The sequence below is a fragment of the Megascapheus bottae genome, chromosome 6 (genome assembly GCF_031878675.1).
Source record: "Megascapheus bottae isolate mThoBot1 chromosome 6, mThoBot2.hap1, whole genome shotgun sequence".
Lineage (NCBI taxonomy): Eukaryota > Metazoa > Chordata > Mammalia > Rodentia > Geomyidae > Megascapheus > Megascapheus bottae.
In genome coordinates this window covers 62060274-62088014 of record NC_143514.1, presented here as the reverse complement: position 1 = coordinate 62088014, position 27741 = coordinate 62060274, and the positions used below count along the sequence as shown (strand labels likewise).

The following is a 27741-nucleotide window of genomic DNA, read 5'->3' as shown; positions in this document are numbered from 1 at the left end:
ACGGAGGTGTGTTGGGCTAGGAATGTAGCCTAGTGGTAGTGTTCACCTAGCATACATGAAGCCCTGGGTTCAATTCCTCGGTACCACATACTCGAAATGCCAGAAATGGTGGCACATAGTAAGTAACCTGGGGTTTACTATGAGCTTTCTCTAGGTGGGGAGAGCAAACACCAGTTTCTCTGTGTAAACGTATTTTATATGTTCTTTGTGAAGAATTTGCTTGAGGGCTGAAGGGAGAAGCTTGTAGGATTATCTCAAAGGGCTTAAAAATTAGGTCCCTTTAAAAAATACCCCATTTTAGGCTCTTTTAATCCCTAATCTCTCTCTCTCTTACACACACACACACACACACACACACACACACACACACACACACACTGTGATTATGAGAGTTTGTTCAGCACATAGAAATTATTTAGAAAAAGTTTTATGTGTAATTCCTTGGCACTGTTAACCACAGATTGGGATCTTTGGGACATGTGCTATTTTTAGACCAGCTGTTGGTCACCTGCCCCAGTCGTATAGGAGAATAACTGACCCATTTACTCAGATTGTCCAGATGAAAGCCGCTTTTTTAGGTTAGCTTTAAATAGAGCTATAGTCATGGATATACATGTTATAGATGAGCCTGTTTCCCTGACGGTAGCGCTACTGGAAAGTGCTGCTCTAGAGCTAACTTCTACTTGAGTTTGGCCAAGAACTTTGGATTTTATTTTTGTGTATATCCCTCCCTATGTGAGAGTGTAAGTATGTGAGTAAAGGTTGTGAAGCTGGGCATGGTGGCTCATACCTGTAATCCTAGCTACTTAGCTACTTTAGGAGGCTGAGATCTGAGGATCACAGTTCAAAGATAGCTATGGCACTAAAGTCCATGAGACCCTTAACCACTGGAAAACTGGAAGTGGTGCTGTGGCTCAAAGGGTAGTATGGTTAGCCTTTAGCTGGAAAGCTCAGGGACAACGTCCAGACCCAGAATTCAAGCCCCACAACTCACACCCGCCCCTGCCCCCAAAGTATTTGAGGGCTGGAGTGTAGCTCAGTGGTGAAGCATATATGAGATTCTGGGTTCAGTCCCAACACCAAAAGGGAATCCCTCCGACATAGGTAGTAGTAAAGCATAGTAAAAAGGAATGTCTGCGAATCCATTACTCAACTTGGGAACTAGAATATTACTGGTTGCTGTAATTCATACTATGGAATAGTGTACATTTTTTGTTTTTAATTTTAGGAGGATAGACATTTCCCCCAGTACATTCAGAAAACATGGTTTGGCTCACGACGAAATGAAAAGTCCCCGGGAACCTGGCTACAAGGTGAACTGTTGATTTGATCAGTATTTCTGACAAAATGAGTGCGTTGGGCATGAACTTGACAGAAATGTGTTTGTTTAAATTACTCTCTACTTAAGTTTGTGTTTTTCTTTTAAGGATGGGCATAATTCTAAAAATGAACTACAAAGGGTTAATTTTTATTAAATGTATCAACAACCTTTGTGAAGTGGTTAGAATATGGTAAATGACCCCAGAGTCTATTGAGGTGAGCTTGAGAAAAAAAAAGAGAGGCGTTTTGGAACAAGTGCCCATGATGAGAGAAGAAACTTTTTGTGATATTTTTCTGCTTGTAAGTATTATCAAATCAACTGTCTACATGCACTATTTCCAACCATGATTTCAGAAAGACATGCATGTCAAAGGAGAGTAAAATATTCATATCTTTATTTAGTAGAGTTTATAACAGTTGGTCCAGTTTTTTCTAACATTGTACCATATCTATCATCTGTTAGTTATTGTTACTTTAAAGCCAAGCATTATTTTGATAGCCCAGCTACATTTACAATGATGTACCATAGCACTGTTATTAAGAGGTCACAACTTGTGTGCAGTTTTTAACTATGAAATAACTAGGTGAAGATTTTGTTTTTAGATCTTAATATTAATATTTATTTTCACTTACACAGTTGAAATTAAAATGAGATGGTACTGAAAGAATACTGATTTTTAGGTTTTCCAAATAAATTTGTCTTACTGGCTAAATGTGTTGAGGCACTTGTGTGTACTCCTGTGTTCTCTCCCACTCCTCCCTTCCCTCTCTCCCTCTCTTCCTCCCTCCTTCCCTCCCCTCGCCAAGCACAAGCCATTTTGGCACTAGTGAAACATCAGAAGAAATGTATGTCATCCTCCATGCCTCAAAAAGCCACCTCCTTAGAGGTGTTGTGAGACTGCACTGGAGAGCAGTGAATACATTTGTCTTTTTTTTAATCTTTAGAGGATACAGAAACCTTGTTCCCTTCTTCAGAAACAAAGCAGTAAAATAGCAAGCCTACTTCTTATCATTCTTGCTGTTAATTAAAATTAAATATTTTTTCATAAAAATTTAATAGTTCATGTAAGTGAACTTTATTTTGGGGGGGGGGTGCTGGTTCTGGAGCTTGAACCCGTGGGGTCTGGGCACTTTCTCTGAGTTTCTTTGTGTTCGGGTTAGTGCTCTGCCACTTGAGCCACGGTGTCATTTCTGGCTTTTTTGTTTATTGAAAATAAGAGTCTCATGGGTACTTTTCTACTCAAGCTAGCTTTCAACCATAGTCCTCAGATCTTAGCCTCCTGATTAGCCAGGATTATAGGTGTGAACCACTGGTACCTGGCTCTGAGTGAGCTTATGTCCTTTCTCTTGCTTCCATGAAACATCCCTTGAACTGCCTTGGGTCTTTGCTTTCGCAAAGAATCATTGAGAGACATTGCCAAGAGGAACTTGGTGTTGTGTACTGCTGCTGTAATAGTACTAGTCGTCGTATACCTGATGCATGCAGCACACTCTGGTGGTAAAGCTTTCTACAAAGGTAGCAAAAAAGCTCTTGGTTTTTTGATTAAGCATTATATGCTATTGCCACTTCTTAAAATTCTCAGTGTAGTTCAGCATTTTGGATTTTGGAAGCATGTTTAAGACTCAACAATGTCTCTCTTCGTTCTTAGTACTCAAAGAATTCCACATAGAGAATAAGCCATGGGGGCTGCTATAGTGCATTTCTGTTCTTTAAGTGGTGACTAATCATGAGCCAGTCTCATCACTTTCTAGAGCTAATTTTGGCCATTTCAGCTTGTCGACTAGCCAAAATTATTAATGGGCCATAGAGGAGATAAAGGCTACCATCCTGATCCTTCCTAAAAAATTAGCTTGGGTAACAGGCTTCATATTTCCAGTGTTTCTTCTGTACTCTTCCATTGTTATAGAAACTTCATTTGAGGGTGGTTGAGTTAGTAGCTCTGAATCCCAAAAACCTTAATTTTGACATCTCTTTTGGCAGGCCGAGGGAAAATACAAAGATGATCCTGTTGATCTTCGCCTTGATATTGAACGTCGTAAAAAACATAAGGAGAGAGATCTTAAACGAGGTAAATCAAGAGAATCAGTGGATTCCAGAGATTCCAGCCATTCAAGGGAAAGATCAACTGAGAAAACAGAAAAATCGCATAAAGGATCAAAGAAACAGAAGTATGTGAAGCCCCTTTCTACTACTATATAGACTCCTGAGTAAATTCTGTTTGCCTCTTTCACACTGTTTACTCACTAGATCATTTAGTTAGAGAACTTAGGGATGATAAATTGCAGCAACTTCTTCAGTTTCATCTTTTATTATCACGTAATCATCAAGAAGATTTCTAGCATGAATGCAACTTTGGCATCTAAATATGATCCTTGTCCAATGAAAACTTTGTAGAAGAAACTATAATGTCCTAGTCTGCTTACAGGGATTGTGGGGAATTCATCTAGCAGTTGTTTTACATGTTATTTCCCAGTATATCTTTCTGTGGGTTGGTCCCATGTTAGAAATAGCTCAGAGTCAAGTGAAAAACTGGTCAAAGAATCTGGGTGGAGCTAGGTAGGATGATCATTTAAATGTGTTTCAGACTAGTTTCAAAGAGAGGTGTTACAAATGCCTCTTAAAATAAAGGTGACATTGTTGAAATGGGTATTTAGGACTGTTCATGGTGCTAGAGATTGGTCCCAGGGCCTTGCATAGCTAAGCAAATGTATTACCAATTGAAACATAACTCTCTAGCCCTCTGTTACATTGCTGATTTTTGCCATTCCTGAGGCTTGAACTCAGGACCTGGGCACTATCCCTGATTTTTGGGGGGGGGGGGTGATGGGTCTCAAACTTAAGGGCTTAGGCACTTGTCCCTAAGTTTTGTTTTGTTTTTTAATTTAATAGAAGGGTTACATGGTTACATTATAGTCACCAGACAGAAGGTACATTACTTCAAGATCCAGCATCAGTACAAAAGAAAACCTTGGGTCTTTGATTACTCTTTGTCTTGCATTCCTGAACTGCGTAAGAAGTGGAAGATAGCAGAAGTGAGAGCAGTAGTCCTGCCACTGTTAGAAAGGGAGTAGAACCCCTAAGCATTTCAAGAGTTGGGGCTTGACTGGCTGCTGCTTTAAGGCCCTCCGCTATTCCTAAGAGCATGGACCTGAGCTGGGAGGGTATCCTAGCGAGAGAGTGCTTGCCTAGCATACACAAAGCCCTAGGTCCAATTCTTTACCACATACACAGAAAAAGCTGGAAGTGGTGCTCCTGTGGCTCAGTGGTAGAGTGCTAGCCTTGAGAAAGCCCAAGGAAAATGCTTATACCCTGAGTTCAAGCCCCAGAACTGGCTCCCAAAGAAAGAAGAAAAGAGCTTGGTCTTTCTGCCACCTTAGACATTAAGTAATCTTCCCACTAACAGCTGGGTTGGCACCAGCTTCTAGTATATAGACAGTGACTCATTGTATTGTTAATTTTTCCTAGTCTGTAATTTCTCCCAGGTGAAGTAAGGGAATGACTCCAGGTAGAGTTCTGCACATAACAGCATAACCTGTTTGAACACAATGGGAAGTGGTTATATAGTTAGTGGTATAATTAGAGCTAAGTTTGAACCCAGCCTTTGCTCAGCTCTCTCACCTTAGTCTCCTATGAAATGGGAATAGTGGAGAATAATCATATTGCCTTTATTACAATGTACTTGTGCTCAATGTAAAATAGACATATTTCATTCCTAGTACCAGTGGGCAGGAATAAGCAGATTGGACTGGAATGGTATTTCAAACTGTTACCTTTACATCTTTTCATCATAGATTCCTCCTGGTTCCTTTTTTCTTGTGTTCTGTCCCTGGGCTGGCTTTGAACCACTATTCTCAGATCTCTGCCTCCTGAGTAGCTAGAATTACAGATGTGAACCACCACGACTGGCTAGTTTTTTTTTTGTTTTTTTTTTTTTTGTTTTTTTTTTGTTTTTTTCTGGGCTTGGGACTTGAACTCAGGGCCTAGCACTGTTGTTGGGCTTTCTCAAGTCTAGAGCTGTACCACTTGAGCCTCAGCACTACTTCTGGCGTTTGTCTATGTATGTGGTACCAAAGAATCGAACTCGGGTCTTCATGCATACTAGGCAAGAACTATACCACTAGGCCAAACTCCTGGTTTATTTTTCTTTTCTTTATTTGTTAATGGGTCATGGAGCTTGAACTCTGGACTTAGGCATTGTCCCTGAGCTCTTCAGCTCAAGGCTGCCGCCCTACCCCTAGAGCCACAATACCACTTGTCTCACATTCTGGCCCTGGCTTTGAACTATGATCCTCAGATCTCAGCCTCCTGAGTAGCTGGGTTTACACAGGCATGAGCCACTGCTCCCAGCTTCCTCCTTGTTTCTTAGCACTTCTCATCCATCAGGCTCTTGGGACCAGAGGCTTTATTGATTTCCCACCTCCTTTTACAGGAAGCACCGGAGAGCACGAGACCGATCCAGGTCCTCGTCCTCTTCTTCCCAGTCATCTCACTCCTACAAAGCAGAAGAGTATCCTGAAGAGGCAGAGGACAGAGAGGAGAGCACCACAGGCTTTGACAAATCAAGACTGGGAACCAAAGACTTCATGGGTCCAGGCGAAAGAGGAGGCAGCAGAGCTCGGGGAAACTTTGTAAGACCCGTCCCGCTTCCCTTACTCTATTCTGTTTTCTAGTCTATAGACCCAGATTCGTTGTTTTTCCAACCACATTCTCCAACTTTCCAGTTTTATTTATTTTTGTTGGGCCTGGGCCTGGGCACTGTCCCTGAGCTCTTGAGCTCAAGGCTAGCACTCTATCACTTTGAGCCACAAGCACCACTTCCGGTTTTCTGGTGGTTAATTGGAGATAAGCATCTCACAGACTTTTGTGCCTAGGCTGGCTTTGAACAAAGAGCCTCAGATTTCAGCCTCCTGAGTAGCTGGGATTACAGTTGTAAGCCACCAGCACCCAGCTCATGTTTTATATTTCTTAGAAGGCATTGAAAGTCTTCCTAGTTCAGAACTTTCTCAACCCTGAATCCATGACCTATTGGACTATGTGTACACTCTGGCTATAGACTTGAGCAGGAAGGCCTGACTGAAAGATAAACTGTCCCTCCTGTGTCAGGGATATAAGGAGTTTTTCTTCTGACAGGGACTTTCCTCCCTTTTCCTTTTCTCCCATAGCAATTTAGAGCCAGAGGGAGAGGCTGGGGCAGAGGCAACTACTCTGGTAACAACAACAACAACAGCAACAACGACTTTCAAAAGAGAAGCCGAGAAGAGGAATGGGATCCTGAGTATACACCCAAAAGCAAGAAGTATTATTTGGTAGGTATCTGGGCTAACTGAGAAGGACTACAGAGCCCTTGACACATGTAGTAGATTATTTCAAGGTCTCAATTTGGTCTCTCCAGCCCTGTGATTAAATTCATGTGCAGGCATATTGTACTAGAACGTATACTTGCTTCGTACTACTGATATTCTAGTGAGGTAAGTCATTCTTGGCTCTAACAGGGTTTCTCATCTAAGATGTTTATGGATTCTGGATAAGCCTATTGAGTCTTATTTACTGTTTACTCACATCTTGTATTATTCAGAGGTGCGGAATTGACAGGAACACATCTCCAGGTCTCTCTTAAGAAAAGGATCTGTCTCTCCATGGAATAGAATGCCAATGAGATTTCTCATTTAAACTTTTGTGTCCATGCCCTTCTGAGTCTTTCATGTTGCATTTGTAGACAAAGTTGGCTGGCCAGGAAATGAGATCTAGATCTCTTGGCCTAACTGTGTTTCAGCAGGCCCATAAACAGACAGGTGTAATTGAGTTTTAGAACCAAGGTAAATGTGCAGCTTCGTCTCCCATCTTAACCACAGTGGGTGGCACAAGTCTGTGTTGTCCATTAGTTCCAATTTGGAAACAGGTTTCTGAGTAGATGACTACATCATTACTCTTTCTTTCCTAGGGCAATTGGAAACTGCTTGTAGGCTTCTAGTTTGTACTCAGCTCTGAGGAAATTCTTCATAATTTTTTTAATTTTTTGGCCAGTCTTGGGGTTTGAACTCAGGGCACTGTCCTTGGACTTTCTCAAGACTAGAGTTCTACCACTTGAGCCACAACACCATTTTTTGGCTTTTTTCTATGTATGTGGTACAGAGGAATCAAATCCAGGTCTTCGTGCACGCTACTACTAGGCTAAACTCCTGGCCCTGGGGAATTTTTTTTTTAAGCTTTTATTAACATTGGTTTTAACAAACAAGTATTCAAGAAGGGAATCTCTATATACAATCACTGGCACATAGATTTTAGAACATAATTAAAATTTAGCTGAGGGTTGGTCATGGCCTGGGCACTGTCCCTGAGTTCTTTAGCTTGAGACTAGCTCCTTACCCCTGGAACCACAGCCCTACTTCCTCTTTTCTATTGATTAACTGTTTTTTGTTGTTGTTGCGGTTGTTTTTTATGGGCCATGGGGCTTGAATTCAGGCTAGGCACTGTCCCTGAGTTCTTCAGCTTAAGGCTACCACCCTAACCTTGAGCCAAGCCCCACTTCCTGTTTTCCAGAGGTTAATTGGAGATAAGAATCTCAGGTCTTTTGTGCCTGGGCTGGCTTTGAACCTTGATCCTCAGATCTCAGCCTCCTGAGTAGCTGGGATTACAGGCGTGAGGGACCATGCCAGGCTAGGGAAATATTCTTGGCTGGAGCTAGGGTAATTGATAACCTTTCCCTACCTATTATTTGCCACTTTAAGGTATATTGCTCACCTGGTCCCTTCAGTGTGGTGTACAGAAGTCTTGGTCAAAAGAAACTGGTACTTGCTGGAGTTTGGCTTAGTAGTAGAATGCTTGCCTGGCATGCACGAAGATCCAGGTTTGATTCCTTGAAATGTTGCTGTGGCTCAGATGATAGAGCACTAGCTTTGAGAAAGCCCAAGGACAGTGCTCAGACCTGAGTTCAAGCTCCAGGATTTGGGGGGGTGGGGTGGGCAGAGCTGGCACTCAACGAAGCTGACCTTTTCAGAAGCCTTTAAGGCCCTAGCTTGTGTGCAGTCAAGTGTCTGTCTGAATCTGTCACACTGCTTCCTGTGTACAACAAAAAGGGAAACTAATATATAGAAGGCTACATACATACTGGGCATAGCTTATCTCGAGGCTTTATTTTTGGTGGCGGTGAAAATGATAGGATAGAGCAGATGATGCTTCATTATCATCTTTGATGCTAGGTGAAGGTCTTTGTTCAAGCTCCATTGCCCAAACTATTTACTACTGCTGGAATTGAGTTTCCAATCCTCCTTGTTCTGAACCAGTGGCAGTTTTGGATAGGGACATAGGGAGAAAGGCAAAAAAGAAGGGAAAGAGAATTTGGGTACATTTGGGTGGCCATAAAGAAAAGATCTATAACACTGATGGTAGTTTTCTATTCCCTCAGCATGATGACCGAGAAGGTGAAGGCAGCGATAAGTGGGTGAGCCGGGGCCGAGGCAGAGGCGCTTTCCCTCGGGGCCGGGGCCGGTTCATGTTCCGGAAATCTAGTACCAGCCCCAAATGGGCCCATGACAAATTCAGTGGCGAGGAAGGGGAGATTGAAGACGACGAGAGTGGTACAGAGAACCGAGAAGAAAAGGATAGCTTACAGCCCACAACTGAGTAGGGGCCACCTGAGAGGCGCTGGGAGAGGCTGGTGAGGAGCATAATAAACAAAGGAGCTTTGGAGATTCTGACAACCCCATCCCACCCCTCACCAGCCCGCCAGAATCCTTCCACAGCAGAAAGCTTCCCAGCGCTGCATCCCACTGGATGGAGGAGACCTGCCTGCTACAGAGCTTGGGCTCAGGCCCAGGTTTTGATCAGATACCACCCATCAGGCTCTAGCTGTGTTTGTTTCTTGTTGGTGTGTGGTAGGGACTGGGGTAGGGAGGGAGAACAATGCAGATGCTTGGATTTGGTTTGTTACTTATAGAAACCAACAGTTTTGTTCTTAATTTCATTTGGAGCGAATACTAATTTGATTTTTTTCCTATCTCTTCTTGTCCTGATTTTAAAAGCCCTTTTACCCTACTCTTCTCCCCCCCCCCTTTTTTTTTTTCTTTTTTGAGATATGTAGTATTAGCAGAAAGATTTAATTTGGGCAACTTTGATTCTTGAGAAAAGCATGTGAATAAACATTGAAGTGTTCACCTCAGTTTGGGACCAAACTGCTTGTATCTTTGTAAAAATCAGTTTTGTATGTCAAGGAGGAGTTCAAGGCCTTTCTGACCACCGTGTGTTCCCCTTTCTGTGCAGTCTTGTATCACATGGAGTTGCTCCTGACCACTCCCCATGAGTCTCCTGCTCCTCTCTTTTCTGATTTCTGGGCTGGGCTTCCCATTCTCTACCAGCAGCTCCAAGCTTTCTAGTCCTGCTGATCCTCAGCACCAGGGGTGGAAACTGGAGGGCAGTTTCTGGTCTCTTTTTCTAAGAAACTTCTGACTTCTATTATCTTTACAAATGTAAGATGAAAAAATAATTTTTTCAATATTTTTATTAATCTTTTTATAAAATGAAAAGAACTCCTATGATGGGTTTAGAAAGGTGGTTACGGCTGGGTGGTTTGTAGGGTTGTGTGGGTTTTGTTTTGTTTTTTTTTTTTAACCTTAAGCTTTAAATTGAAACATTCTCAGATATTTGGGGGGAAACATCCTCTTAAAATGGGTCCTTGTGCTTGCCTTCTGGGGAGGCGGTCCTGAGCAGATGATCTTATGGCATTTGTTACATATGGACTGCACCCTCCTTCTCCCCCCAACCTTTGCTCTTGGGTTGTGCTACTTTCCCCTTACTTTGCTTCATTTCTATAGTTAAGTTGGTTTTACTTGAATGATTCATATTTAGGGGAATAAGGAAAACACCTTTAAGATTTGTTTCAACTCCTCCTACAAATAAAAATAATAAATGAAGTGGTAGATCTAACTGGGCTGTTCATTGTTCCCTGAGTGTGTGAATGTGTTTATGCCGTTAGGGTGGTGTAGGTACTCCCACAGCAGTTTCAGGATACCTGAAAGGTCAAGAACTTGGGAGACAGTCCCTGGACTGCTGCTGGGCTGGTCCTGCTGTGGCCGGTATTCAGCTGATCCCTGGGGGGAATTTGTGCAAACATACCTGTGTTCCGGTAATTTTGCTGCATCTTGTGACTTTTTTCTTTTTTCTTTTCTTTTTTTTTTTTTTTTTTTTTGCCAGTCCTGGGGCTTGATTGAACTCAGGAACTCAGAACCTGAGCACTGTCCTTGGACTTTTTCAAGGCTAGCGCTCTACCACTGAGTCACAGCACCCCTTCTGGCTTTTTCTGTTTGTGGTCTTTGTGCATGCTAGGCAAGCACTCTACCACTATGCTCCCAGCTGCATCATGTGCTTTTCATGCCCTGAACCAGGTTTTGTAGGGTTTTTTTTTTTTTTTTTGGTCATAACTGTGTGCTGAAGAAGGACTTTGGCTGCTTCTGTGGTGGGACTGGGGTCAAGAGCTGTGGCTAGCTTCCTTACTTAGCTGTTAGCCTGAACCTGCGCCTGGACCAGCTATGGCTGCAGATAGGTGGGTTTTAACTGTAAACTCAAAGTTCATTCTTCCGCCTCCCTCCACACACAGTCCTAGCATCTGCAGTGCCTAGCCAAGGCTGCAGAGCAAGGATGGGGACCAGAGCAGACCAAAGAGCCATTTAGAGTGGCTGTTGTCTGTTTTTTGGGGGGTGGGAGGTGGTGGAGCACCCTGGTAAGTACTGCTTCCCACCTTTTCCTGCAGCTAAAAGCTTGCAAGCCAGAAATTGGGCCTGGCATCCAGGTAGATGGTGGGAGCCTCCTGGCTTTGGCAAAGAAGAGAAAGGCCACTAAAGAATTTGTGTAGGCGGGCGGGGGGGGGGGGGAGCTAGTGTGGGTGCTGAGACCCTGCTGTCACCCAACTGGGAGTGAACCTGTTGGGCCAGGCCACCCCCTCAGCACCTGGAATCTGACCTATGGCTGGTGTCTCCGCCTCCTTGGCTCTCAGGGATCACAGCAAGTCCCACCCTAACCTAGTTCAGTCCCAGCCACCAGTTCGACGGGCTTGACTGGAGGACCCTGGCAAGCCATGGGTATGTGTGATGGGTTTGGCGCTTTCTTGTAAAGACCTGGAGCGGAAAAACCACCCCGCAGTCCTCCGGCTGTCCTCTGCAAGAGGACTCCTTGCAGGGGTTGGTGTGGGGACCAGCCCACCTAAGCGGGTCTACCCTATCTGGGCCTTTCTGAGCTGCGTCCCCACCTGGTCCTCCACCCGCAGAGGTCCTGGTCCTGGCCGGATACCGTGCGCAGAAGGAGGATGAGCTGAATCTGGTGCCAGGGGACGTGATCAGGCAGGTGCACAAGGGGCCAGCACGGGGCTGGCTGTGCGGAGAGCTAGGGGGCCATTGCGGCCTCTTCCCCAGGCGCCTGGTGCAGGTGAGGCTGAGCCCGGAACGGGGACCCTGTGCGTGCAGCCCACATTCTTAGATCCCCCTTTCTGCGCACTCATTCCAGGAGATCCCAGAGGCCCTTCGAGGCCGGGGCGAGCCACGGAAGCCGCGCCGGCGCCGCCCAGGTAAAACTGGCTGAGGGAGATAGAGCGGGGTGTAGGGGGGGGGGGGGGGCGGTGGCCCTGGGCGGGGCCGCGAGGTCGCTTTGCGGCCTGTGATTGGTCCTGAGTACAATGCTCCGCCCGAGGGCGGGGCCTGCAAGCATTAAAGGGCAGGCTAGAGGCTCGTCCTTCCCTCAGCTCCCTGGACTCGAGCCCCCTCCTAGGCTGCCGCACACCCTCTCGCATTCCTGTGACCCAGGTCACCCCACCAAATCTTGGGGCTCCCAAAGATGGTGCAAAGTGAACTTCAACTACAGTCCAGAGCAGGAAGACGAGCTGAAGCTGCAAGCTGGGGAGATTGTGGAAATGATAAAGGAGGTGAGGGCGGGAGGGGGGGAGGGGATGAAAGGGTTTGGGGGAATTGAGCGAAAGGAGAGTGGGGGCGATAGGAATGGTGAGAGGTGCCCACGAGAGAGCAGGAGAGCTGGGGGTATTGGACGACACTGAAGGTGTAGAACCGCTGAGAGGCAGAACCAGATGCCCCCGCGTCCTCCCTCCTCTCTAGATTGAGGACGGCTGGTGGCTGGGGAAGAAGAGCGGGCAGCTGGGAGCCTTCCCATCCAACTTTGTGGAGTTGCTGGACAGTGGGGCCCCAAGTGAGACCTTGACTCGGTGACCCCCTCTGGAGCCAGACTGCTCTTTCCAGTGACCCTCCCAAAAAACATGAGTCTGTGTGTGTGGTGCACGTCCTGACCCTGAACCCACCCCCCTTTAATGCCCCTCCCATGACTTAACTGAATTAGCATGTTCCCTAACCTTGGCTGTTCCCACCAGGCTTTGGTAATGTAGGCATGCCTTCAATCAACCCTGATCCCCAGCGACATCCCAAGGTAAATCCAGTTAGAATGGGCAGAGAGGTGGTGAGTTGTTGGGGTGCTATCAGGCTCATCTTCTCTTGCACTCCCCCTACTAGTTGAGCAGCCTGACCTATGACAGCCCTCCAGATTACTTGCAGACAGGTGAGCACCCAACCAGAGGGAGGGGGAAACCATTAGCCTAATGAATGAGGGTTAGCACCAATGGACTGACCTTTCCCTCAGCCTCCTGTCCTGAGATCTGCAGGGTCCTGTTTGACTATGAGCCAGAGGCCCCAGATGAGTTGGCACTGCGGAGAGGAGACTTGGTGAAAGTTCTAAGGAAGGTGTGAGGATACTTGGGGGGTGCCCAGGAGGGATGGCTGAGTGGACCCAAGGGAGAGGAGCTACAGAAATGGCTTATATCCCTCCACATGTTTCTCTTAGACCACAGAGGACAAGGGCTGGTGGGAAGGAGAGTGTCAAGGCAGAAGAGGAGTTTTTCCAGACAACTTTGTGCTGCCACCACCCCCAGTAAGTTCAAAACTGGGCCTTCATGTGGCAGGAGGAACACTATTTTGGACAAACAGAATCATGACACTCATTAGACAGAAGGGCATATAGGCCAGGTTCCCTAAAAGCATCTAGGGGTGTGGGTTCTCTTGGCCCAGCTGGAGAGCCACATGAGCTTAGACATGTGAAGACTTCTCTTCGGATTCTGATACTTCTTTTTTCTCCAGATCAAGAGGCTGGTGCCTCGGAAAGTGTTACCTTGGGAACCAGGTGGGTACTCGGGGAGTCTGGGCTTGGGAGTTGCTTTCTAGGAGATCTACCAGTACGGTTGCCCATAAACACCTGTAGTTCCTCCAATGGTCCAGCACATGATAGGGTTCATTCCCCATTGTGGGTTAAGGGCCTGACTCTTAAGAATGGGAATTAGAATAAAATCTTTTTAAAAAATGAGTCAGGGGGCTGGGAGTTTGGCCTAGTGGCAGAGTGCTTGCCTAGCATGCACGAATACCTGGGTTCGATTCCTCAGTACCACATACATAAAAAAAAAGCTGGAAGTGGTGCTGAGGCTCAAGTCGTAGAGTTCTAGCCTTGAGAAAGTCCAAGGACAGTGCTCAGGCCCTGAGCTTAAGCCCACGACTGGCAAAAAAAAAAAAAAAAGGTGGAAGTGGTGCTGAGGCTCAAGTGGTAGAACTCTAGCCTTGCGAAAAGTCCAAGGACAGGGCTCAGGCCCTGAGCTGAAGCCCAGGGCTGGCAAAAAAAAAAAAAAAAAAAAAAAAAAAAAAGAGAAAAGAAACTCAGGGGCGGGGTGGGCAGGAATTTGGCCTAGTGGTAGAGTGTTTGCCTAACATGCATGAAGACCTGGGTTCGTTGAGAAAACCCAAGGACAGTGCCCAAGCCTTGAGTTCAAGCCCAGCACTTGCAAAAACAACAACAAAACTCAGGGACAGTCCCCCCCTCAGGACTGGCCCCCCCCCAAAAAAAGTCAGTTTGTATCTGTCACAGTGTAGTTATCAACATTCTCCAAGGATGGACCATAAGTCCATGAGACTGTATATGTGTGTATGTATCTTATAAGTTTGTGAGGAAATAGCTCTTTGTGTATATCTGTGTGACTGAAATGATGGATCTTTTGACTTATCTTTCAATAGGTATCAGACACCAAAATATATGTATGTAAATAATTAACACCTATGGTCTATCTGAAGATTAAAGCCAACCTGGGTCAGACAAATTCATCTGAAAGATTCTCAACTCCAATTAATCAGCAAAAGGCTGGAAGTGGAGATGTGGTTTAAGTGGTAAAGCACAAGCCTTGAGCAGAAAGTCTGAGTAAAAGCACTAGGCCACCCTGAATTCAAACCCTCGGACTGGCACAAAAAGAAAAGACCTCAGGAGGCATGAGTTCAAGCCCTGTTACTGACTAAATAATGAGTGCTTCCACAAACCCACAAACCCTTTTTTTTTTTCTTTCTTTTTTTGGTCCATCATGGGGCTTGAACTCTGGGCCTGGGTGCTGTCCCTGAACTCTTAAGTTCAAGGCTACCTCCCTACCCCTTGAGCCATATCACCACTTCCAGTTTTCTGGTGGTTAATTGGAGATGAGTCTCATGAACTTTAGTACCCAGGCTGGCTTTGAACCATGATCCTCAGATCTCAGCCTCTTGAGTTAGCGGCTAGGATTACAGTTATTAGCCTGTATATGGCTCAGACGTTTTCTTTTCTTTTTTAACTCAGGGCCTGGTTGCTGTCCCTAAGCTTTTTTACTCAAGGCTAGCACCATTTGAGCCACACCTTCACTTCTGGCTTTTTGGTGGTTGGTCTAACAGACTTTCAAACGTTTTCTTTTTGCTGATACTGGGCTTCTTGAATTTTCTTTTCCCTTGGACAATTATCTAGAGCATGAAATAGTCATTTTAACATTTTTTGTCCAGCTTTCTGGAAAAAAGTTACCTTTCTGGGAGAAGACTTGACCATCACCATATCACTTTATCAGAACATTCACTCCTTAGTCTATTTTTGGTTTACTAATCTTTCTAGCTCTTTTTGACTCTGTTTAGTCTGTTGTTTAACCTGTATAGAATATATGCTGAACATTCACAGGTAAATAATGGGTTGGCATGGCATTTTTTCCCCCAGATTGCTCTTTTCATCTCCACTAGGTCAGTTTTTATTTGTTTTTACAAAACTGCCTGTTTGTTCCTGGCTGTCCCTTTGTTGTGTGTTTATCCTTAATTTCAAATATTTTATTTGTTTATTTATTTATTTTTGCCAGTCCTGGGGTTTGAACTCAGGGCCTGGGTGCTGTCCTTGGGCTTTTTCAAGGCTGACACTCTACCATTTGAGCCACAGCACCATTTCTGGCTTTTTCTGCATATGTGGTACCCAGGGCTTTGTTCATGCTAGGCAAGCACTCTACCACTAGGCCAAACTCCAGTCCAACTTCAAATAGTTTAAACACATCTATGCCTGAGATATGTTGGGTACTATATGGTAGGTCTTGGTAGACTGCCTTCTAGGTGTTGTATGGTCTTTTTTTCTTTTTTTTTTTTCTGGTTCTGGGGTTGGAACGCCTGCGCTGTCATGCTTGTTCAGATTGCTAGCTCAGGATGGTGCTCTACTACTTGAGCTATGCCTCTAGTTCAGACTTTTGCTGGTTAATTGGACATGTCTCTTTGATTGTTCTGGACTGATTTCAAACTCCTGTTCAGGTCTTAGCTTTGTCCTGAGTAAGTATGAGTAGTCATGAGTCTCTGGCGACTGTCTTATGATCTTTCTTTCTGAGCTCATGATCTGATAGTATCTGTGAGAACTCTGTTCCATGCCAGAGGCTTCAGACTCAGGAGCCATAAAGCTCACTTACCTACCCTCTCATTTAGGCCTTTTTGGCCTAATTTCCCCCCCTTCCCTCCTTGTGTGTGCGTACTTCTCCTACTCTCTTTTAAGTGGAGAAAATGTGGGAAAGCTGTCTCCTAAGCAGGTTCTAAATGCTGTCTGGTGGGAAGGCCTACAGAGTACATAATCTGCCATATGGCCTGGTTCAGGCACACTGAGCTCTGACTACCTGCCAAGTAGTCATTAAACACCTCACATGTACTAATTTGCTCCAGCCTCATAACAGCCCCATAGAGTTGTATTGTCTATGTCTCGTGAGTGAGGACAGCAGGACACAGTGAGGTTACCTGCACACTGAAAGAAGCTGTAATGCAGAGCCTGTTGTCTGGCTGTAGACTCCCTGCTCTTGTTCCCTATGCACATTGCCAGTGGAATTGTACATGTAGCTATTTGTGTGTTCTTGTGTATAAGCATGTGTGCACATAGCAGAGTGGCTTCAGGTGTGTCTATGAATGTGAATGAATGTCACATATGTGTGTGTGTGTGTGTGTGTGTGTGAAGCTCTTGGTGTCTGACCACCTCATTTAAAACAGTACACTCATGGTACTACATATCTTTACTCCTAGCTATTTTGGAGGCTAAAGACCTAGAATCTCACTTGAGCCCAAGAGTCCAAGATTAGCCTGGGCAAGACAGTGCGAGCCCAGTGGCACAGGGACCTAGGGCCTGTTAGGTGGATGGATGAGTAAAGAAAGTTATTTCATGCCATTCTTTCCTCCTAGCTCCCATTAAGGAACCCCAAAAAACAATACCCAGAGCATCACTCTCTTTCAAGAAGCCGGCAACAACTGCTTCACCCAGGAAAGCAAAGTAAGGAGCAGGGGGCATAGGGGCAGGAGAAGGGCACAGAGGAAATGCCAGGACTGATGGGGAACATGTTCCAGGATGTCTTGGATACCCAGTGGGGATAGTCAGAAGCGCCCCTCCAGAGACTCTGGTGAGAGCTTCCTACCCTCAGCGGGGGAGTGAGTCCAGGGGCACAGGGTGGTATGCTGAGGGACAGAGATGGGACAGAGTCGGGCAGGCCTCTGAGGTCCTGTTTTCATAGGTGCCAATGGCAGCTTCCTCACTGGAAGTCCAGGGCAAGCTGGCAGAAAGCAATGGAGAACCCAGGTTCCCCGGCAGCACCTGACATCCAGTCAGGTGAGGCAGGAGGCACTGGAGAGGGAGGAGTGGTCGAATAGAGGCTGGTACCCAGGCCTGGCGTGTGCCAGGGTAGGGGACACCAGGCCAAGGAGAATTAGTTGGAGCCTTCTGCTGGGCCTTGCCCCATTGCCACAGGAGGAAGAGAAGAGCAGTCTGGCAAAGAGCCCTTCTATGAGTAAACCCCCCAAGGGGGACAAGACAGCCACCCCAGAGAAGACCCCACCTATGGACAAGGTCTCCAACTTAAAGAAGACCTGGCCTCTGAACAAGGCCTCCAGCACACAGGTCTCTTCTGTGGATAAGACCCCTGCTCTAGAAACCCCATTTAAGGATGAAGCCCCTGACCCCAAGGTCCCTTGGGAGGAGGACAAAGCCCCCACCTTAGAAAAAACTCCAGAGCAGGTGCTTTCTGAAGACACTGCCCCCAGAGACACCGGGTTACATCACTTCTCCCCGGAGGCAAGCCTGCAGAGGCCTAGGTCTGGAGAGGAGGGCCCCACGCTAGAGCCCCCCCAGAGCCAGAACGGCCTGGAGGGCTGCCTCTGTGTGAGTAAACAGGAGGACAGCTCTCCACTCCAGTCGAGGCTGGAGCCTGACCCAGGGTCTGTGTCTGCCCTGGAGACACAGGGAGAGGCCGGCACTTTACTCCATGCGACCCCCAAAGAGCCCCTAGGAGAGTTAACCCCTGAGGTACAGATGCTTCTGAGCGAGAAGTCTTCGGCTCCCCGAACACCTCACGCAACGGAGCAGACTGCAGACCCCCGAGAGATTTCCACCGGGCTCCCGCAAACGGAGAGCAAGAATGAGCAAGAGGACGGAGAGACACTAAAGAAGGAAGTGGAGTCTCTCAAGAGCGCGTTGAAGGGGCTGCAGCTGCAGCTGGAGTAAGTGGCAGGGGGGGGAGGATCAGAGCGGGGGAGCGGGGGTCGCTCACCCCTCACCTGGGCTTCGTGTCTGCAGGAAGCAGATGACCGAGGTGTGGGAGGAGCTGAACAACGAGCGGGAGCAGCGCCGGTTGCTGGAGGTGGGTGGGGTCGCAGGCGGCGGGGGGGGGGGGGGGGGGGTGGGGGGCCGGGGGCAGGGCGCAGCCCTGACTCCCCCACCCAACTCTAGGCTCCGAGGCTCCAGGAGACAGAGAAGTCTCCGCCACTGGGCTTCAGACACGCGCAGACGCAGACGCAGTGAGGGCGCAGGGCGCGCGCGCGGAGGCATCCCCGTGCCCGTGCCCGGCTTTGGAGGACAGGAGGAAGTAAACTGCCCCTGACGCTCGGAGCTGGCCGGCTCGTCTGTGCGGGACGGGGCGGGGCCGCCCAAGCCCGGCCCCTGGAATTCCTGGAGGTCTCTCGCGGGCACATCTGGCCAACATGTGGCTCCCATTACGGTTCCCAAAGCCTGCGCGGCTATTTTTATCCACCGGATGGGGGCGGGGCAGAGGGTGTCTCCGTCGGACGCCAGCCCTGACGCCAGCCCTGCGCTGGACCTAGGCGGCGGGCAGGAGAGCCACAGCCGGCCGATTCCGGAATCCAGCTGTGCGCCGCCGGAGCTGGGCCCGGAGCCCGACCCCTCCCAGGTGGCCACATCGCCGCCGGCTTGGATGCACCGCAGCCTGAAATGAGTTCGACCTGCAGTCTAGCTTAGCTCAGGCACGCGTGGTTACACTGAGGCTACCTACCTTGGCATCAAGGTCAGGCTCCCCAAGCCTGCTGTGTGACTGCCAATTATGCCCGCGTCTAGGGCACAGTGGGGACACACGACGGGAACCAGTGCCCAAACATTTACCTGTAGGAATGCATCTATCTGAAGGATGTGCTGTTGGTCCTGTGTGTGAGCTGGTGAGGGCCAAAGGTGTGTGTGTGTGTGTGTGTGTGCGTGTGTAGTGGGCAGAAGTGGTGGATCCTTGGCATCTAGTAAGGTCTGGCTGCGTGGCAGCGCCCTGGGGACCAGCTGGGGGCAAAGGCAACAGACGGAGAGACAGAGTGGTCGAGAACGCAGCCTTCATTGGTCACATCATCGTCCCGGTCCCGGCTGGGGAAGAAAAGATGGGGACCTTGCATCCTCCTCCCACTCCCAGCTTGGGGTGGGTGCCTCGCAGAAGGTGGCGGTCTAAATCCAATAGCACCAGGGGGGGTTGGGAGCCGAGGCAAGTCCACAGTTTCTGGGGCCAGTTCTGGGCTCTGCAGAATGTCCAGTGGAGTGTCAGTAATAGTGCATGCGGCCCAGTGTGCCCGTGCCCGTGGGGCTGGGCCCCAATGTGCCAGAGCCCAACAGATCCGGCTGCCCCGTGCGCCAGATCTCCCGCAGGATCCGCTCCCGCTCCTCCAGCCTCTGTGCGCGCTCCAGCTCCTCAGCCGACGTGAACACGTTGAGCGCCCCCTCGGCCTCAGCCGACAGCTCGGGGCCCGGCAGCGTGTCGTCCGGGCCCAGCCGGGTCACCGTGTCTTCCTCGTCGTCGTCGTCGTCGTCTTCGGGTTCCAGGGTGCTGCTGCGAGGGTCCCTGCGCAGAGCAGGGCCCCGAAGACGCTGGCGGGGCGCGCACGAGATGCTGATGACCAGCAGGCACAGAGTGAGCAGCAGGCCGAAGCAGACGCCCAGCACGAAGTAGAGGCCAAAGCTCTCGGGGTTGGCTGAAGGGGGGGTGCAGAGGTCATGGACTCCAGGTTTAGGGCCGGGGCTGGGCGTGGGGGACGGGACAGTGGGGGGCTGGTGGGGGCAGAAGGGCCCGATCACCCCCTCCTACACCCCCCTCCCCGCTCCCTCCGCCCGCGCTCACCACGGATGTGCGCGTAGGCCGCCAGGCTGTTGCTGAGCAGCTCCATGTCCCGACGCGGGGCATCCATGCCGCGCAGGGGGGCAGCGCCCCGCCAGCCTGCGGGAGCGGCCAGGTCAGCGCCTCCGCCCGCCCGGCTCCGCCCCTCCAGAGACCCCGGCCCGGGGAACCTGAGTTCCCGCGCCGACGCCCCGGAACCCGAGGCTCCGCCTCCCCGGCGGGGTCCCGGCGCGAGGCGGCGCGGGGGCGGAGGGGGGGACTCCGGCCGCCCGCCCGCCCGCAGGCCCCGCTCGCTCACCGTCAGCACCCCGCTTCCCAGCTGCCCCGGCCCGACGTCCGTCCCGCTGGCGGCGGCATACACCCGGGGGCCCGCCGCTCCCGCCCCGTCCGGTCCCCACGGTCCCGTCCGCCCAGCTCGGCTCCCAGCGGCGGCGCGGCCGGACACGGGCCGAGGGAGCCACCGGTGGAAAGTTTCCTCCGAGGAAAGAGGAGGGGCGGGGCGGGGCGGGGCGGGAGGAGTGGGGGGGCCGCCGTCCTCGGCTCCGCCGCAGGAAGCGGCGGGGGAGGCCGCCCCCTCCCCACCGCGGGGACCCACGCGGCGGCGACCCCCCGCCGAGGCGCCCCTCCGCGCGCCCTCGCCCTGCCCGAACCCTAAAACCTACCAGTGTGACCCCGACTTCGGCCGGGAAGGAGATTGGGGGAGGTTGCGCTGCCTTTAGCCGCCGGCCACCCTTCGAACTCACGGCTCTGCCCCCTCCCCGAGCTCGGGCTCTGAACGCTTCCCGGGGCGGTGCTCGCGTCTCCGGGGCCCAGGGGTCTCCAGCCCCCGCCCCGCTCCTCCCCAAGGCGGTTGGGCCGGCACTCACCCCAGCCCCTCCTCCTGGGCCCCCTGGTGTCCGCGTGTCCCCCGGCCGGCTCGGGTCAGACGGGGCTCATGATGGATAGACTCCCTCGGGTGAGCCCGGCCGGTGCAGGCTTGCAGGCCCCGAGGCCGGGCCTCCAGAAAAGCCGGGGATGCCTGAGCTCGGCGGGGAGTGGAGGGGCAGACGGCCCGGCTAGACCCGCCCGGCTCACACGTGCACTTCCACCTGGGCTTAGAGCGTGTGCGCAGCTGGGTGCTCCCCTTCCCGGCCAGCCCTCCAGGCACCCCCCTCCTGCCCCCAGGGCTGCCCGCCCGGCCGGCGCTGGAGCTGGGGTGAGGGGGAGGCTTTCTTGGCGGGAGTCTTAGGGAGGAGGAGGGAAGGAAGGAGGGAGAGGAAATTGCAGACATAGCTGAAGGCAGTGCCTGAGGCCTGTGGGCCAGCGACCCCCCTCTCCATCCTGGCTGCAGACCCCTACTCCCCCACTCCTGAGGCTGGGTTCAGGCAGAGGGCAGCTCTAGGTGGGGTAGAGACACAGGACTGGACTCCCACCTTGGAGGTCTTTGTATTTAGTCTGCTTTGCGAGCCTTAGTAAAGGTATTTACGCCCCTGTTGTGCCCCTGTCTGTTATGCTGCTTGAGTACTTGCGTTGGGGGGGGGGGCGGTATAACCCCCAGTCAACAGATGCTAACAGGTCACAGGTGGCGTGCCCCGGGCCCTTCCTAGGAATGGGAGAGGGGAGGCAGAGTTATTGGTGAAGTGTTGGTACTCATGCCCTGGCCCTCAGCGGACAGACATGAAATGGAAGGGCCAGCGCTGGGGAAGAGAGCCTCAGGGGCTGCCAAGTGTTCAGTGAGTAGAAGTAGAATCAGCTAATGTGGTGGTGGGAGGAGAGGGGAATCTCCAGGAGGGACAGCTATGCAAGGACCCAGGATCATGTCTAGGCAGGAAGAAGGACAAGGGCCTGGGGGTAGGATGGTATTTAGGGGCTGGAGCCAGTGGTTGATGGAGTAACCATGCTGGGGTTTGCAGGTCCTGCTGAGGAGCTTGGAAGGATAGAGCAGAGACCTTAGAGTATTAAGCAAGAGTAGTGCCATGTCCCATGCCACACTGGAGGACCCTCTATGTCGGTAGCTCTATAGGGTGGACCCCGGGGGAGAGGAAGACCAGGATTGAAGCAGAGCAGTGAGCAGGTGGTCTGCCCTCCAGGCAAGCGAGGGCCTAGGCTCAGTCACCTCTGGGGTGACAGGAGATGCAGATGCTGTTGGGAAGGAGTTCCTGTGTAGAGGTGGACATGAGGGAAGGAGGAGTTTAGCCTTGATCTTGGGCCTAAGCACTCACGAAGGTGGAGTGAGGGTGGTGAGAGTTTTATTTTAGATATGTTAGATTGCAGATCTCCATTAGACACCTGGAGGTGTAGGAGAGGCCAGAGGATCACCCAGCCCCCACATGCCATTTCCCACTAGGAACTGGAGCACCCAGGGCAAGGAATAGACAGCAAGAAAAAGGTGCCAAGCCTGAGTCCTGGACACTGACATGGCTGAAGGCCTCTTGGAGGGGTGACCAGGGAGGTAGGAGATAGAACAGAGTCATGACCAGCTTGGCACTGAGATGAACAGGACAGAATCCTGCCTCCTCAGCTGGCACTTGACAATTTGTGCCATACCTCTAGCTTGGCTTGTTTTGGTTTTGGTTTTGGTGCCTGTCCCAGGGCCTGAGCTCTGTCCCTGACGAGCTAGCACTGTGCCACTATGGCCACTGTGCCACTTCTGGCTTTGTTTTGTTTTTGCCAGTCCTGGGGCTTGAACTCAGGGACTGGGAACTGTCCTTGAGCTTTTTTTTTTTTTTTTTTTTTTGCCAGTCCTGGGCCTAAGCTCAGGGCCTGAGCACTGTCCTTGGCTTTTTCTCAAGGCTAGAGCTCTACCACTTGAGTCTCAGCACTACTTCTGGCTTTTTCTAAGTATGTGGTACCAAGAAATCAAACCCGGGTCTTCGTGCATGCTAGGCAAGCACTCTACCACTAGGCCAAACTCCCGGCCCCTGTCCTTGAGCTTTCTCAAGGCTAGAAATGTAGCACTTGAGCCACAGCCCCACTTCCAGCTTTTTCTGTATATGTGGCGCTAAGGAATCAAACCTGGGTCTTCATAATGCTAGCATTCTACCACTAGGCCAAACAAACCAGTCAGCAAATCTCCAACCTCTGGTGCTCTCATGGTCTCCCTGTTTCTTCAAGGTATGTGTGTGACTGGCTAATTACTCAATATGTTTCATGAACTCTACTGCTGGTTGATGTACTTAATGTCTATCATCTCCATGCATATTGCTGCCTGCTGTGGCAGTACTGGTATGGAGTGCTGAGTACCTCAGTTTGGGTCTGTGTTCATCTGTATGAGGTTTGGGAGATTTTCTGTCAAGCAGTTTCCATGCACCTGTACCATGCAGATCTCTCTCCCTGTCTGTAGGCAAAGGTGTATTTGTGGGTTCTAGGGGTGTGTGTGTGAGATGTGTTTGGAAGAGGTCATGACTCAGCTCTGAGCAAACAGGTGGCCATACAGAAACCAGATGACAGTGTAGTCATTGGTTCTTCCAGCGTGCTGCCTTCCCCTGGGATAATTGTGAGCAATCACAAGTGGCAGGTGGGAAGCTGCCCCACACCTTTTGCTGATGGGCCTTCCACAGGCTGGCTGGCCTTCCCAGCCACCTGCCTATCCACTTGCCCCGTCTCATCCTGCCTGAGACAGCTCAGCCTGTCTGTATAAGCTTGCCCAGCCACCTGCTTCCATCTTGTGGCTGTCTCTTGCTCATCTGGCTGGCATCCCAACAATCCTCCTGCTCATCTTCCTGCCTGCCTGCCTGCCTGCCCAGGACTTGTCCACTGCCTGTCCACGTGCCCTCTCGACAGCCCACCTCTGTCGTGTCGGTGAGACTGTGTTACTTTTGGAGGGCACAGAGTGCTTCTGAGAGGAAACAGGAAAGATGGATGTTGAGAGGAGAGGGGCTGAGAGGTCCAGACCACTGTAGTCTCTGCTTGGCATATTTCGAGACCAGCGCCAAACCCCCTCCTAACTATGCTGGGAGGCACTGAGGCCTCCCTGTACCAGAGGGAGGAAAAGTCCAACACCCAGATGGCTGCTGGGAAGAGGCCCTGGGAAGGGTGCTCCATGGATGTTAGTAATGGATCTAGTAGGCCCTCCTGGCACTCTAGTTTGGAACATGACTCCTCTTTGATTGACAGCTCCTGCTCAGGGTTCTCCATCCAGTCACCTCCAAAGCTGCCTTTCTCTGTGCTTCCAGTTGCTCCTTTCTGCGCTGGGAGTGAAACATACCTCTAATGTACCAACCTTCACCTTTAGTTTAGAAAAGTTTCTTTGTCCTTTGATAGAAATAAGTAGTGATGTGTGCTGGGGGTGGGGGGTCATCCATTGCTGCGTGTGCAGGCCAGCCCTGGCAACGACTCTGGTGAGTGCGATGAGCCCTTGGTACATTTCTGAACAAAATAAAGCGCACATTTCCTCCACTGAGGCTGGGGGCATGCTTGTGACCAAGAGCATCTGGGTGTCTAGCGAACAGAGGTTCTGGTTCAATCTCCAGTCTGGGGGGGATTTTCTCTCCACAGTTGATTCGCAAAAGATGCAGAGCCAATTCATGTCACTGGCTATGAAGTAGATTTACATCCTTCTCTTTGGTAACAAGTACGCTTTCTACTTAACAGTGTGCAGGGGGCAATATCTGCTTGCCTCTGTGTTGTCTGGGGCCTCTGGCTCCCACCACTGAAAGCTAGCAGTGACCAGTGTCCACCTCCTCCACAGTGGACACTGCAGACAAGAACTGTCATTCTTGAGTAGTGAATGGAATATACATGTCACGCTGTGACCAGTACAGTGAATACTTAGTAGATTAAGGGGCTCCAGTCCAGGGAACCATGCAAATATGTGAAGAACCTTCCAGCTGGGCGCAGGGGCTCATGCCTAGCTACTCAGGAGGCTGAGATTTGAGGATCATGGTTCAAAGCCAGCCCAGGCATGAGACTCTTATCTCCAATTAACCACTAGAAAACCGGAAGTGGTGCTGCAATTGTGCTGAAGAACTCAGGGACAGGGCCCAAGGACAAGTTTAAGTCCCACAACCTGCCCATGACCAAAAACAACAAAAAAAAGCCAGTGGCATGGCAAGGCCAGTACCAGAAGTGTGCTTGTTTGTGTGTGGAAGAATGCAGTGGATCTAATAGGGGCTGAGGAGTTAAGGGTCAGGAGCGTTGAGCTTCAAGCCACAAGGGCCTTGGGAGGGATTCAGCTTGCAAAACTGGGGAGCTGTAGGCAGGAGGAGGGCTATGAATTTGATTTTAGCAGGCTCATTCAGGCTGCATGTGGCTCCTGGCCTGTGGCAAAGGAGAGCCAAGAGTCAGAGCAGAGATTTGGTGGCTGTAGCCAGAAATGGTTAGATTCAGGACAGGTGGCAAGGAAGAGCAGGTGCGAGGCAGACCAAGCAGACTTGGCTTCAGAGCCTGGACAGTTCAGCCACCAGGACTCCACTTCCTCACTTCCTTTCCCACTAGAGAGCTCTGTGTGGCTCCTGGAGTCTCTCCCTGAGGATGCTGGAGAGCAGGAAAGGACAAAATGGATGGAAACTTCTCAACTTACCTGCTGACAGCTCAGGAACATAGATGGCAGTTGATCGCGATTACCTACACACAACCCTTTTCCGGTACCTTCCCTCCCTTTTAATTCCAGGGGTCCCAATGTAAGCTTATGAAGGATGAGTGGTGCCAGTGCAGATCCATAAACCAGGGAGCTCTGAGTGCCAGGCTGGTTCAAAGGGCTGACACCAGTGAAACGATTCCTGCCACCTGGCCCATGCTGCTTGCAGGTGCCTGAGGGAAGATAGTTGCACACTGAGCAAGGCGGGCTGGTGGAGGGATGAGGTGAGGCTGTGGAGGTGGGATGCAGGGGCAGCGGCTGGCAGGCCTGGGCTGGATGCTTTCTGGCCGTGTATTCAGTATAGACAAGGAATGTGCCAGATGTTAGCATCCTGACTGCTGGGCTGCTGTGGGGCTTGGGGGCCTGCAGGAAATTCTTCCCAAGGAAGAGAGCCACACCTTTCATTTGCTAACCTGCAAAGAAAGGGGCTTTTGCCAGCTGGAGTACTTTTTTTTTTGGGTGGATCATGGGGCTTGAACTAGGCCTGGGTGCAGTCCCTGAGTTCTTTAGCTCAAAACTCGAAATAAGAGTCAAAGGTATTTGGCTGGGAGTTTGGCCTAATGGTAGAGTGCTTGCATATGTCAAGACTCAGGTTCAATTCCTTGGTACTGCACACATCGACAGGGCCTGGACAGTGCTCAGGCCCTGAATTCAAGCCCAGAATTGGCCAAAGGAAAAAAAGTCTCAGGTTCTTTAGTACCCAGGCTGGCTTTGAACCTCGATGCTCAGATCTCAGCCTCCTGAGTAGCTAGGATTACAGGCGTGAGCCACTGTGCTGTGCCCACTGGAGTACTTTTTTTTACACTCCCCTCGGCCCCCCCACCCCACCCCACCCATTGGGCAGGAGGGGGAGGGGCAGCTTGCCTGCCTCCAGCCTTGCAGCTAGGAAAGCACAACCTGCAGTCTATATTTAGGCAACAGAAGTAAAGGAGGAAGGAAGGCACCCTGGGCTTCCCATGGAGGGGAGGCAGTGCAGGAAATAGCCTGGTGTGGCCTCTCCTCATTCCAGCTCCTTGGCCAGCAAGAGGTCAGAGCAGCCTATTAAGATCCAGACACACTGGGGTTTTACAGGGACTGGCGTGGCTTGGTTGTGGGGCCTTTCTGCTTGCACTGGCTAGTGCGGGGCAGAATGGATCCCCCTCCTGGTTCGGGACAGTGTGGGGGGAAGAATGGCTGGGTTGGAGTCAGAGATGGAGGCACCTAAGCAGAGCAAGAACTACACACACTATGGGCCATGGTGGCTCCAGATCAGGAAGTTTTATTGCTGACATGCAGGAAGAGTCCCCATGTAGTACAAAAATACGTCTTTATACAAACTTTTTGTGACTTTTTCCATTTTGTTTTGTTTCTTTACAACAGGACTTCTCTCAGTGTGTGACACCAGTGAGGGCAGACCCAACCTCCTCTCCTCTGCTTCGCCAGAATGCCACCAGAGCCAGGGCTGGCCTCAAAAGAACCAGGCTGACTGACAGGGCTCTGCAGACCTGAGGGTATTGCTTTGAAAAGGAGGAGAAAAACCACAAGTGGAACGCAGGCCCAAGGAAGCCTGGCGGGCTGCTGGCCAGGGGCTCTGTCCAGGTGGCTCTGCTAGCCTTGCCAGAGGGCAGTCCCAGCGCCCGAGCCCACGCTGACTGTATTTCCGCTCCCTTAGGAGACTTTTATCAAATAAATACAGAAAAGAGGCCCCCCACCCTGGCTCTCAAAAGGCTGGACAGCTGGGCTAGAGGCAGAGCCGGGTACTTAGGAAGTACTGGGCTCAGGCGGGCTCCCACAGACCCACTGAGGCAGAGGCACAGGCGCCCATGTGCTGGACTGGGACATGGGGAGGAGGGGCGTGAGCAGCCCTGCTACTGCTGGCAAGAGGTGGCCCCATTTTTTCCAGATGGGGAAACTGAGGCACAAAGAAGTTTGGGAGCTTGCCCAAGGTCACTCACAGTGAGTCAGCTTTTGGGGGGGGATAAAAGGAGGCAGCTCACACTCTGGAAACACAGTCACCTCCCCGCTGGGAAGCAAGAATAGGCTGGAAGGGCCTTGGGCTACCTGGAGGAGACACTAGGCCTCTTTGAGGATAGGCGGGAGGAGAGGACTTTCGACATGGGTCTTTGCTTGGCCCTGGGCTGGGCTGAGTCCAGGAGGGGAGGGTAGCGGTGGTCATTCTGG

At 50.6% G+C, this 27741-nt stretch overlaps 3 protein-coding genes across 9 annotated transcripts in view; 2 read left to right on the top strand and 1 right to left on the bottom strand.

Annotated features, from left to right (window-relative positions):
- The window catches only part of Thrap3 (thyroid hormone receptor associated protein 3), a 37101-nt gene extending 26858 nt beyond the window's left edge, over positions 1–10243 (top strand). For all 3 annotated transcript variants that reach the window (XM_090335219.1, XM_090335217.1, XM_090335218.1), the window contains 5 exons: positions 1229–1313; positions 3302–3489; positions 5751–5949; positions 6484–6627; positions 8727–10243. In XM_090335219.1, coding sequence (XP_090191345.1) covers positions 1229–1313; positions 3302–3489; positions 5751–5949; positions 6484–6627; positions 8727–8948 — 838 coding nt within the window. In that variant the 3' untranslated portion in view covers positions 8949–10243. The remainder of the gene's footprint in view (positions 1–1228; positions 1314–3301; positions 3490–5750; positions 5950–6483; positions 6628–8726) is intronic.
- A 1808-nt stretch (positions 10244–12051) lies between these two features.
- Positions 12052–18633, top strand: Mnmip1 (manchette microtubule inner protein 1). 4 transcript variants are annotated; one of them, XM_090333807.1, is made up of 13 exons: positions 12052–12230; positions 12687–12742; positions 12826–12871; positions 12953–13053; positions 13154–13240; positions 13447–13489; positions 16834–16921; positions 16996–17048; positions 17160–17254; positions 17393–17542; positions 17885–18141; positions 18218–18281; positions 18371–18633. In XM_090333807.1, exons 1-13 carry the CDS (start codon positions 12143–12145, stop codon positions 18440–18442), a joined length of 1200 nt encoding a protein of 399 aa, XP_090189933.1. In that variant the 5' UTR covers positions 12052–12142; the 3' UTR covers positions 18443–18633. The 4 variants fall into 4 exon arrangements, with proteins under 4 accessions (XP_090189933.1, XP_090189932.1, XP_090189935.1 ...); XM_090333809.1 differs by adding an exon at positions 12418–12508 and having other exon boundaries at positions 12112–12230; positions 17393–18141; XM_090333806.1 differs by having other exon boundaries at positions 17393–18141.
- A 648-nt stretch (positions 18634–19281) lies between these two features.
- On the bottom strand, positions 19282–21201 carry Eva1b (eva-1 homolog B). 2 transcript variants are annotated; one of them, XM_090333805.1, is made up of 3 exons: positions 20687–21201; positions 20028–20123; positions 19282–19881 (listed from the first exon to the last, which is right to left on the bottom strand). In XM_090333805.1, the coding sequence occupies exons 2-3, from the start codon at positions 20092–20094 to the stop codon at positions 19454–19456; spliced, it is 495 nt and encodes a 164-aa protein (XP_090189931.1). In that variant the 5' UTR covers positions 20095–20123; positions 20687–21201; the 3' UTR covers positions 19282–19453. The 2 variants fall into 2 exon arrangements, with proteins under 2 accessions (XP_090189931.1, XP_090189929.1); XM_090333803.1 differs by lacking the exon at positions 20687–21201 and adding an exon at positions 20323–20527.
- Between the last annotated feature and the right edge of the window lie 6540 nt (positions 21202–27741).